The sequence below is a fragment of the Petromyzon marinus genome, unplaced genomic scaffold, assembly GCF_048934315.1.
Source record: "Petromyzon marinus isolate PM22_M1 ecotype Great Lakes invasive population unplaced genomic scaffold, UKy_Petmar_22M1.pri1.0 PM_Scaffold_361, whole genome shotgun sequence".
Lineage (NCBI taxonomy): Eukaryota > Metazoa > Chordata > Hyperoartia > Petromyzontiformes > Petromyzontidae > Petromyzon > Petromyzon marinus.
The window spans coordinates 20,207-32,500 of record NW_027423348.1 but is presented as its reverse complement, the minus strand read 5'-3'; the positions used below and the strand labels follow the sequence as shown (position 1 = coordinate 32,500).

Below are 12,294 nucleotides of genomic sequence, written 5' to 3'. Positions count from 1 at the left end.
TACTACAAGTAATAGTATTAGTACTTGTATTAGTATTACTAGTAATTGTATTAGTACTAGTAGTATTAGTACTAATAGTATTAGTACTAGTAGTAATAGTAGTATTAGTACTACTAACAATAGTATTAGTACTACTAACAATAATATTAGTACTACTAGTAATAGTATTAGTAGTATTAGTACTACTAGTAATAGTATTAGTACTACTAGTAATAGTATTAGTACTACTAGTAATAGTACTAGTAGTAGTAATAGTATTAGTACTAGTAGTAATAGTAGTATTAGTACTAGTAGTAATAGTATTAGTACTAGTAGTAATAGTATTAGTACTACTAGTAATACTAGTAATAGTAGTATTAGTAGTACTAGTAATAGTATTAGTACTAGTAGTAATAGTTTTAGTACTAGTAGTAGTAATAGTATTAGTACTAGTAGTATTAGTACTAGTAGTAGTAATAGTATTAGTACTACTAGTAATAGTAGTAATAGTACTAGTAATAGTAGTATTAGTACTACTAGTAATAGTATTAGTACTAGTAGTAGTAATAGTACTACTAGTAATAGTAGTAGTAATAGTATTAGTACTACTAGTAATAGTAGTAATAGTATTAGTACTACTAGTAATAGTATTAGTACTACTAGTAATAGTATTAGTACTAGTAGTAATAGTATTAGAGCGATAGTGTAGCGCTACGCTGCGCTATGAACCTGGCAACCCAGGTGTTCGATTCCCGCTCACGGCCAACACCAGTGACGATTATCTGAACCGGTCCCGGGCCTCCCCTAGGTCGACTCAGCCTCAAATGAGTACCTAGTGCGGTGTGTAAACATCGCCACTAGGGAGACAAAGGCGGTCGGGCGTGGTGCTGGCCACCCACCCCCTCGTGTACCGTTCCGGCCTTCATAGGTGCTCGCTAACAGCACTTGCCCCTACAGTCTGTTCAGGCTATACGGGGGATCTTTGTGTAGTGTGTGTGTGCCAGGCTAGGTAGCTGTGTCTGTGTGTGTGTGTGCCAGGCTAGGTAGCTATGTCTGTGTGTGTGTGTGCCAGGCTAGGTAGCTATGTCTCTGTGTGTGTGCCAGGCTAGGTAGCTATGTCTGTGTGTGTGTGTGCCAGGCTAGGTAGCAATGTCTGTGTGTGTGTGCCAGGCTAGGTAGCTATGTGTGTGTGTGCCAGGCTAGGTAGCTATGTCTGTGTGTGTGTGTGCCAGGCGAGGTAGCTATGTCTGTGTGTGTGTTCCAGGCTAGGTAGCTATGTGTGTGTGTGTGCCAGGCTAGGTAGCTATGTCTGTGTGTGTGTGTGCCAGGCTAGGTAGCTATGTGTGTGTGTGTGTGCCAGGCTAGGTAGCTATGTCTGTGTGTGTGCCAGGCTAGGTAGCTATGTCTGTGTGTGTGTTCCAGGCTAGGTAGCTATGTTTGTGTGTGTGTGTGCCAGGCTAGGTAGCTATGTCTGTGTCTGTGTGTGTGCCAGGCTAGGTAGCTATGTCTGTGTGTGTGTGTGTGCCAGGCTAGGTAGCTATGTCTGTGTGTGTGCCAGGCTAGGTGGCTATGTCTGTGTGTGTGTGCCAGGCTAGGTAGCTATGTCTGTGTGTGTGTGTGTGCGAGGCTAGGTAGCTATGTTTGTGTGTGTGTGTGCCAGGCTAGGTAGCTATGTCTGTGTGTGTGTTCCAGGCTAGGTAGCTATGTCTGTGTGTGTGTGTGTGCCAGGCTAGGTAGCTATGTCTGTGTGTGTGTGCCAGGCTAGGTAGCTATGTCTGTGTGTGTGTGCCAGGCTAGGTAGCTGTGTCTGTGTGTGCCAGGCTAGGTAGCTATGTCTGTGTGTGTGTGTGCCAGGCTAGGTAGCTATGTCTGTGTCTGTGTGTGTGCCAGGCTAGGTAGCTATGTCTGTGTGTGTGTGTGTGCCAGGCTAGGTAGCTATGTCTGTGTGTGTGCCAGGCTAGGTGGCTATGTCTGTGTGTGTGTGCCAGGCTAGGTAGCTATGTCTGTGTGTGTGTGTGTGCGAGGCTAGGTAGCTATGTTTGTGTGTGTGTGTGCCAGGCTAGGTAGCTATGTCTGTGTGTGTGTTCCAGGCTAGGTAGCTATGTCTGTGTGTGTGTGTGTGCCAGGCTAGGTAGCTATGTCTGTGTGTGTGTGCCAGGCTAGGTAGCTATGTCTGTGTGTGTGTGCCAGGCTAGGTAGCTGTGTCTGTGTGTGCCAGGCTAGGTAGCTATGTCTGTGTGTGTGCCAGGCTAGGTAGCTATGTCTGTGTGTGTGTGCCAGGCTAAGTAGCTATGTCTGTGTGTGTGCCAGGCTAGGTAGCTGTGTCTGTGTGTGCCAGGCTAGGTAGCTATGTCTGTCTGTGTGTGCCAGGCTAGGTAGCTATGTCTGTGTGTGTGTGTGCCAGGCTAGGTAGCTATGTCTGTGTGTGTGCCAGGCTAGGTAGCTGTGTCTGTGTGTGCCAGGCTAGGTAGCTATGTCTGTGTGTGTGTGTGTGCCAGGCTAGGTAGCTATGTCTGTGTGTGTGTGTGCCAGGCTAGGTGGCTGTGTCTGTGTGTGTGTGCCAGGCTAGGTAGCTATGTCTGTGTGTGTGTGTGCCAGGCTAGGTGGCTGTGTCTGTGTGTGTGTGCCAGGCTAGGTAGCTATGTCTGTGTGTGTGTGTGCCAGGCTAGGTGGCTGTGTCTGTGTGTGTGTGTGCCAGGCTAGGTGGCTGTGTCTGTGTGTGTGTGTGCCAGGCTAGGTAGCTATGTCTGTGTGTGTGTGCCAGGCTAGGTAGCTATGTCTGTGTGTGTGTGTGCCAGGCTAGGTGGCTGTGTCTGTGTGTGTGTGCCAGGCTAGGTGTCTGTGTCTGTGTGTGCCAGGCTAGGTAGCTATGTCTGTGTGTGTGTGCCAGGCTAGGTAGCTATGTCTGTGTGTGTGTGTGCCAGGCTAGGTGTCTGTGTGTGCCAGGCTAGGTGTCTGTGTGTGTGTGCCAGGCTAGGTGTCTGTGTGTGTGTGCCAGGCTAGGTGTCTGTGTGTGCCAGGCTAGGTGGCTATGTCTGTGTGTGTGTGCCAGGCTAGGTGTCTGTGTGTGCCAGGCTAGGTGTCTGTGTCTGTGTGTGCCAGGCTAGGTGGCTGTGTCTGTGCCAGGCTAGGTAGCTGTGTGTGTGTGTGTCTGTGTGTGCCAGGCTAGGTGTCTGTGTGTGTGTGCCAGGCTAGGTGTCTGTGTGTGCCAGGCTAGGTGTCTGTGTGTGCCAGGCTAGGTGTCTGTGTGTGCCAGGCTAGGTGTGTGTGTGTGTGCCAGGCTAGGTGTGTGTGTGTGTGCCAGGCTAGGTGTCTGTGTGTGTGTGTGTGTGTGCCAGGCTAGGTGTCTGTGTGTGCCAGGCTAGGTGTCTGTGTCTGTGTCTGTGTGTGTGTGTGCCAGGCTAGGTGTCTGTGTGTGCCAGGCTAGGTGTCTGTGTCTGTGTCTGTGTGTGTGTGTGCCAGGCTAGGTGTCTGTGTGTGCCAGGCTAGGTGTCTGTGTCTGTGTGTGTGTGTGCCAGGCTAGGTGTCTCTGTGTGTGTGCCAGGCTAGGTGTCTGTGTGTGCCAGGCTAGGTGTCTGTGTGTGCCAGGCTAGGTGGCGATGTCTCTGCTGGATGACCACTCAGTGGACGTGGAGCTGCTGCAGCTCCATCAGCTCGTGCAGCAGCAGCAGCTGATGGAGCTCCAGAACGCGGAGCGACGGGGTCATGACCTCCACCACAGGGACGACACGGGGGGCGGGGTGAGTGGGGGGGTGAGTGGGGGGTGAGTGGGGGGGTGAGTGGGGGGGTGAGTGGGGGGCGAGTGGGGGTTGAGTGGGCAGTGGGTGAGGGGTGAGTGGGAATCCACCACCATCTTCACTACCACCACCATCTTCACCACGACCATCACCACCATCACCACCACCACCACCATCACCACCATCACCATCACCACCACCATCACCACCATCACCAGTACCACCATCATCATCACCACCATCACCACCATCATCATCACCACCATCACCACCACCACCACCATCACCACCATCACCACCATCATCCCTACCACCATCACCACCACCATCACCACCACCATCACCACCATCATCATCACCACCATCACCACCACCATCACCACCATCATCATCACCACCATCACCACCATCATCACCACCATCATCATCATCATCATCACCATCATCACCATCACTACCATCTCCACCACCATCACCACCATCACCACCACCACCATCACCACCACCATCATCATCACCACCATCGCCACCATCATCACCACCATCATCACCACCACCACCATCATCATCATCACCACCACCATCACCACCACCATCACCACCATCATCACCACCACCACCATCATCACCACCATCATCACTACCACCATCACCATCACCACCACCATCATCATCATCACCACCATCATCACCACCATCACCACCACCATCACCACCATCACGACCATCACCACCACCACCACCACCATCACCACCACCATCATCATCACCACCATCACCACCATCACCACCATCGTCAACACTGTCACCACCATCACCACCATCACTATCACTACCACCACCATCATCACCACCACCATCACCACCACCACTATCATCACCACCATCACCACCACCACCATCACCACCACCACCATCACCACCATCACCACCACCATCATCATCACCACCATCACCACCACCATCACCACCATCATCACCACCACCATCATCATAACCACCATTACCAGTACCATCATCACCACCATCATCACCACCATCATCACTACCACCATCACCACCACCACTATCATCACCACCATCACCACCACCACCATCACCACCACCACCATCACCACCACCACCATCACCACCACCATCACCACCATCACCACCACCATCATCATCACCACCATCACCACCACCATCACCACCACCATCACCAGTACCATCATCACCACTATCATCACTACCAACATCACCACTACCACCACCATTATCATCACCACCATCACAACCACCATCACCACCATCATCACTACCACCATCACCACCATCACCACCATCATCACCATCATCACCATCACCACCACCACCATCATCACTACCACCACCACCATCACCACCATCATCACCACCACCATCACCACCACCAACACCATCATCACTACCACCATCACCACCACCATCATCATCACCATCATCACCACCACCATCACCACCATCATCACCACCACCATCATCATCACCACCATCATTACTACCACCACCACCATCACCACCATCATCACCACCATCATCACTACCAGCATCACCACCACCATCATCATCACCACCATCATCACCACCACCACCATCACCACCACCAACATCAGCAGTGGGCTGTATTGTGTCAATGTGTCTCTGTGTCACTGTGTCACTGTGTGACTGTGTCTCTGTGTCTCTGTGTCACTGTGTCTCTGTGTCACTGTGTCACTGTGTCTCTGTGTCACTGTGTCTCTGTGTCACTGTGTCTCTGTGTCTCTGTGTCACTGTGTCACTGTGTCTCTGTGTCTCTGTGTCACTGTGTCTCTGTGTCTCTGTGTCACTGTGTCTCTGTGTCACTGTGTGTCACTGTGTCTCTGTGTCACTGTGTCTCTGTGTCTCTGTGTCACTGTGTGTCACTGTGTCTCTGTGTCACTGTGTCTCTGTGTCACTGTGTCTCTGTGTCTCTGTGTCACTGTGTCTCTGTGTCACTGTGTGTCACTGTGTCTCTGTGTCTCTGTGTCACTGTGTCACTGTGTCTCTGTGTCTCTGTGTCACTGTGTCACTCTGTCTATGTGTGTCTCTGTGTCTCTGTGTCTCTGTTTCTCTGTCTCTGTGCTACTGTGTCTCTGTCTCTCTGTGTCTCTGTGTCTCTGTGTCTCTGTGTCACTGTGTCTCTGTGTGTCTCTGTGTCTCTGTGTCTCTATGTCTCTGTGTGTCTGTGTCACTGTGTCACTGTGTCTCTGTGTCTCTGTGTCTCTGTGCTACTGTGTCACTGTGTCTCTGTGTGACTGTGTCACTGTGTCTCTGTGTCACTGTGTCTCTTTGTCTCTGTGTCTCTGTGTCACTGTGTCTCTGTGTCACTGTGTCTCTGTGTCTCTGTGTCACTGTGTGTCACTGTGTCTCTGTGTGACTGTGTCTCTGTGTCACTGTGTCACTGTGTCTCTGTGTGACTGTGTCACTGTGTCTCTGTGTCACTGTGTCTCTTTGTCTCTGTGTCTCTGTGTCTCTGTGTCACTGTGTCACTGTGTCTCTGTGTCCCTGTGTCACTGTGTCTCTGTGTCACTGTGTCTCTGTGTCACTGTGTCACTGTGTCTCTGTGTCTCTGTGTCACTGTGTCTCTGTGTCACTGTGTCTCTGTGTCTCTGTGTCACTGTGTCACTGTGTCTCTGTGTCACTGTGTCTCTGTGTCTCTGTGTCACTGTGTCTCTGTGTCACTGTGTGTCACTGTGTCTCTGTGTCACTGTGTGTCTCTGTGTCTCTGTGTCACTGTGTGTCACTGTGTCTCTGTGTGTCACTGTGTCTCTATGTCACTGTGTCTCTGTGTCTCTGTGTGACTGTGTCTATGTGTCACTGTGTCTCTGTGTCTCTGTGTCTCTGTGTCTATGTGTCTATGTGTCACTGTGTCTCTGTGTCTATGTGTCACTGTGTCACTGTGTCTCTGTGTCACTGTGTCTCTGTGTCTCTGTGTCACTGTGTCACTGTGTCTCTGTGTCACTGTGTCACTGTGTCTCTGTGTCTCCGTGTCACTGTGTCTCTGTGTCTCACTGTGTCTCTGTGTCACTGTGTCTCTGTGTCACTGTGTCTCTGTGTCACTGTGTCTCTGTGTCTCTGTGTCTCTGTGTCTCTGTGTCACTGTGTCTCTGTGTGTCTCTGTGTCTCTGTGTCTCTATGTCTCTGTGTGTCTGTGTCACTGTGTCACTGTGTCTCTGTGTCTCTGTGCTACTGTGTCACTGTGTCTCTGTGTGACTGTGTCACTGTGTCTCTGTGTCACTGTGTCTCTGTGTCACTGTGTCTCTGTGTCTCTGTGTCTCTGTGTCACTGTGTCTCTGTGTGTCTCTGTGTCTCTGTGTCTCTATGTCTCTGTGTGTCTGTGTCACTGTGTCACTGTGTCTCTTTGTCTCTGTGTCTCTGTGCTACATGACAGGGGCAGCGCTGGACCGTGAGCATCGCTGCTTCTGAAGACGATCGTGATCATGGTGGTGATCGTGATCATGGTGATGGTGGTGATGGTGATGGTGGTGATGGTGGTGGTGGTGATGGTGGTGGTGATGGTGGTGGTGGTGATGGTGGTGGTGGTGATGGTGGTGGTGGTGGTGATGATGGTGATGGTGGTGATGGTGGTGATGGTGGTGATGGTGGTGATGATGGTGTTGATGATGCTGGTGATGGTGGTGATGGTGGTGGTGGTGGTGATGATGGTGATGGTGCTGGTAGTGATGGTGGTGGTGGTGATGATGGTGGTGGTGATGATGGTGGTGGTGATGATGACGGTGGTGGTGATGGTGGTGGTGGTGGTGAGGGAGGGCGACTGTACCTGGAAGGAGTCGACCTGATCGACCTCAACTCAACGCTGGGGCCGGAGGAGAGCGACACCAACCATCAAGATGCCTGGTGAGAGGGTGAGTGAGTGGGTGGGTGAGTGAGTGAGTGGGTGGGTGAGTGAGTGAGTGGGTGGGTGAGTGAGTGAGTGAGTGGGTGAGTGGGTGGGTGAGTGAGTGAGTGAGTGGGTGGGTGAGTGAGTGAGTGAGTGGGTGAGTGAGTGGGTGGGTGGGTGAGTGAGTGGGTGGGTGAGTGGGTGAGTGAGTGGGTGAGTGAGTGAGTGGGTGAGTGGGTGAGTGGGTGAGTGGGTGAGTGAGTGGGTGGGTGAGTGAGTGGGTGAGTGAGTGGGTGAGTGAGTGTGTGAGTGGGTGAGTGAGTGTGTGAGTGGGTGAGTGAGTGTGTGAGTGGGTGAGTGAGTGAGTGGGTGGGTGAGTGGGTGAGTGAGTGGGTGAGTGAGTGAGTGAGTGGGTGGGTGAGTGGGTGGGTGAGTGGGTGAGTGAGTGAGTGGGTGAGTGAGTGAGTGGGTGAGTGAGTGAGTGAGTGGGTGAGTGAGTGGGTGAGTGAGTGAGTGAGAAGGTGAGTGAGTGGGTGGGTGAGTGGGTGAGTGAGTGAGAAGGTGAGTGAGTGAGTGGGTGAGTGGGTGAGTGAGTGGGTGAGTGAGTGAGTGGGTGGGTGAGTGAGTGAGTGAGTGGTTGGGTGAGTGAGTGAGTGAGTGGGTGAGTGGGTGAGTGAGTGAGTGAGTGGGTGGGTGAGTGAGTGGGTGAGTGGGTGAGTGGGTGAGTGGGTGGGTGAGTGAGTGAGTGGGTGAGTGGTGAGTGAGTGAGTGGGTGAGTGGGTGAGTGAGTGAGTGGGTGGGTGAGTGGGTGGGTGAGTGTGTGGGTGAGTGAGTGGGTGAGTGAGTGGGTGAGAGGGTGAGTGAGTGGGTGAGTGGGTGAGTGGGTGAGTGAGTGGGTGAGTGAGTGGGTGAGAGGGTGAGTGAGTGGGTGAGAGGGTGAGTGAGTTGGTGAGTGGGTGAGTGAGTGAGTGGGTGAGTGGGTGAGTGAGTGGGTGAGTGAGTGGGTGAGAGGGTGAGTGAGTGGGTGAGAGGGTGAGTGAGTTGGTGAGTGGGTGAGTGAGTGAGTGGGTGAGTGAGTGAGTGGGTGAGTGTGTGTGTTTCACTGTGTGTGTGTGTGTAACACTGTGTGTGTGTCACTGTGTGTGTGTGTCACTGTTTGTGTGTGTGTCACTGTTTGTGTGTGTGTCACTGTGTGTGTGTCACTGTGTGTGTGTCACTGTGTGTGTCACTGTGTGTGTGTGTGTCACTGTGTGTGTGTTTTACTGTGTGTGACTGTGTGTGTGTGTCACTGTGTGTGTGTGTGTCACTGTGTGTGTGTGTGTGTGCCACTGGGTGTGTGTGTGTGACTGTGTGTCACTGTGTGTGTGTGTCACTGTGTGTGTGTGTGTCACTGTGTGTGTGTGTCACTGTGTATGTGTGTGTCACTGTGTGTCACTGTGTGTGTGTGTGTGTGTCACTGTGTGTGTGTGTGTGTGTCACTGTGTAGTGGGGAGCGATAGTGTAGCGGTTAGCGCTACGCTGCGCTATGAACCTGGCGACCCGGGTTCGAATCCCGCTCACGGCCAACACCAGTGACGATTATCTGAACCGGTCCCGGGCCTCCCCTAGGTCGACACAGCCTCAAATGAGTACCTGGTGCGGTGTGTAAACATTGCCACTAGGGAGACAAAGGCGGTCGGGCGTGGTGCTGGCCACCCACCCCCTCGTGTACCGTTCCGGCCTTCATAGGTGCTCGCTAACAGCACTTGTCCCTACAGTCTGTTAAGGCTATATGGGGGATCTTTGTCTTTTGTGTCACTGTGTGTGTCACTGTGTGTCACTGTGTGTGTGTGTCACTGTGTGTGTCACTGTGTGTGTATGTCACTGTGTATGTCACTGTGTATGTGTGTGTCACTGTGTGTGTATGTGTCACTGTGTGTGTGTGTGTGTCACTGTGTGTGTGACGGAGAGCCGTGAGGCACTGCAAGGATGGGTGGTGGTCGCGGGTTGCTGAGGAGATGGAGTCTTCCTCAGTGGCCCGTGATCACAAATCTCTATTTAACTCCATCAAAAAAGTAACCTGCAGTGCCACACCTATTACCATCATTAGGGGAAAAAACGGTGACCCAATCTCCGACCCCCAGGAACAGGTTAGCAGATTTGCTGAGCATTTCTGTGAGGTACTGGGGGAGGGAAAATCCCTCAGCCAGGAAAACATCGTGGCACAAAGTGAGGATGACCCTGCTGAGGCTGCGGTGCCTCAAATATTGGAAGTCACCCCCTGTGAGTGGCTGGCTGAGGTGCCATCTGTTGAGGAAGTACTGAAGGCGATCCTGAGTCTGAAACCAGGAAATGCAGCGGGCAGAGATGATCTCCCAAGCGAAATGCTGAGGGAGGGCGGCGTTTGTGCACAGACTGCCCTATATGACATCATAACAACAGTCTGGACCACTGGACGGGTTCCGCAGGATTGAAAGGATGCCCTGGTGGTCCCCCTTTTTAAGAAGGGGGACCGCACAGACTGTAACAACTACAGGGGCATCTCACTCCTCAGTGTGCCGGGAAAGGTCCTGGCAAGGATTATTCAACATCGCCTTGCCAGGCACGCTGAGGAGAGGCTTGCGGAGCCCCAATGCGGTTTCAGGAATGGGCGGTCCTGCACAGATGCCATATTTTCTGTCCGTCTGCTACAGCAGAGGTGTAGGGAATTCCAACACGACCTACATCTCTGCTTTATTGACCTGGTCAAGGCCTATGATACCATCAGTAGGCCTGGGCTCTGGGTTGTTCTTCGTGCTTTTGGAGTACCTGACCCTCTGCTCACGATCATTAAGGACCTTCATGATGGTGAGCGGGCCCGGGTAAAACTACGTGGCCGGGAGTCAGAGCCATTCCCTGTACACCTTGGGGTGCGACAGGGATGTCCTCTGGCTTCCACATTATTTAACATCTATTTTGACCACGTAGTTCGTGAAGCCTTCAATAGCTGTACCGGGGGAATCTCCATATGGTACAGATATAATGGGAGGCTGATCGACGCCCGGATGCGGTCAAGGGATGGCTTCCTATTGCTCAACCACATTATGTATGCTGATGATTTGGTAATAGCTGCACATTCGGAGGAGGAGTTGGAGACGCTGCTGCTGAGACTGGAGCGTGCCACTAACAGGTGGGGCCTTACCATCAGCCCCACCAAAACTAAGCACCTGCCTGGGTATTTTGTACCATCGGACACTCCACCCCCACAACTCCCAATCGGTGATGGGGCAGTTGTGGAGAGAGTGGAGAGTTTCCCATACCTGGGCAGTGTGCTTATGACTGGCTCCAGTTTAACAGCAGAGGTCTTACTCCGAATCAGTCGAGCGGCAATATCTTTTCATTGGTTGCGTAACGCTGTGTGGAAGCTACCTGGTCTGTCGCTCCGCACTAAGCTTCAGGTCTTCTCGGCCACGGTCATTCCCTCCCTTCTCTACGCTTGCGAAACGTGGACCCCCCCTAATGGAACATCTTCGCCGGTTAGAAACATTTAGGCTGGCCTGCCTACGATACATCCTGGGTTTAACCAGACTGGATTGTGTGAGGAGCTCAAAAATCCTTGAAAGATCTGGGCAAGGTCCCATCGGTGAACTCCTCCGGCGGGCAAGGCTGCGATGGCTGGGTCATGTAGCCCGCATGCCCAGCCACCGCATGCCGTAACAGCATTTGTTCGGCCGGATTGAGGGGGCTAAGCGGGCGCGGCACGGGCTAGAGAAGAGATGGAGTGATGTGGTACAGGAGGACGTGGAGCTGAGTGGACTTGCCGATGACTGGTACCAGCGGTGTCAAGATCGGCCTCTGGAGGAGGCTCATGAAGGATGCTACTGGGCAGTTGGAGGTAGTCGCCCTCCAACAACAACGGAGGGCAGAGGAGCGACGCTCAGAACAACGAGCGGAGCGCCGGGTGGCTTAAAGCACAGCAGGTTGGCACAGTAGGGGGGACAGGTGGTGCATCAGCCACTCATCTCAGTCAGTCGACCCGTGGCACCTGGGTCTGCCCCGTGACCTGCCAGCGGGCGTTCGACACTTCACGTGGCCTCAGGGTGCACATAGCCTGGCACAAGCGTCGTGGTGACGTCACCGCCACTTAGTGGCGAATGGCAGTTGTAGTTGTTGTTGTGTCACTGTGTGTGTCACTGCACAGACTGTAACAACTACAGGGGCATCTCACTCCTCAGTGTGCCGGGAAATGTCCTGCAAGGAATATTCAACATCGCCTTGCCAGGCACGCTGAGGAGAGGCTTGCGGAGCCCCAATGCGGTTTCAGGAAAGGGCGGTCCTGCACAGATGCCATATTTTCTGTCCGTCTGCTACAGCAGAGGTGTAGGGAATTCCAACAAGACCTACATCTCTGCTTTATTGACCTGGTCACGGCCTATGATACCATCAGTTGGCCTGGGTTCTGGGTTGTTCTTCGTGCTTTTGGAGTACCTGACCCTCTGCTTACGATCATTAAGGACCTTCATGATGGTGAGCGGGCCCGGGTAAAACTACGTGGCCGGGAGTCAGAGCCATTCCCTGTACACCTTGGGGTGCGACGGGGATGTCCTCTGGCTCCCACATTATTTAACATCTATTTTGACCACGTAGTTCGTGAAGCCTTTAATAGCTGTACCGGGGGAATCTCCATATGGTACAGATATAATGGGAGGCTGATCGACGCCCGGATGCGGTCAAGGGATG

General features: G+C 52.5%; 1 protein-coding gene across 1 annotated transcript in view; it reads left to right on the top strand.

Moving 5' to 3' along the window:
• The window catches only part of LOC116958329 (uncharacterized), a gene marked incomplete at its 3' end in the record, with an annotated part of 33,759 nt that overhangs the window by 4,135 nt on the left and 17,330 nt on the right, over positions 1 to 12,294 (top strand). The window contains exons 2-3 of the mRNA XM_076064257.1: positions 3,573 to 3,719; positions 7,147 to 7,613. Of these exons, the coding sequence (XP_075920372.1) occupies positions 3,579 to 3,719; positions 7,147 to 7,613 (608 nt within the window). The remainder of the gene's footprint in view (positions 1 to 3,572; positions 3,720 to 7,146; positions 7,614 to 12,294) is intronic.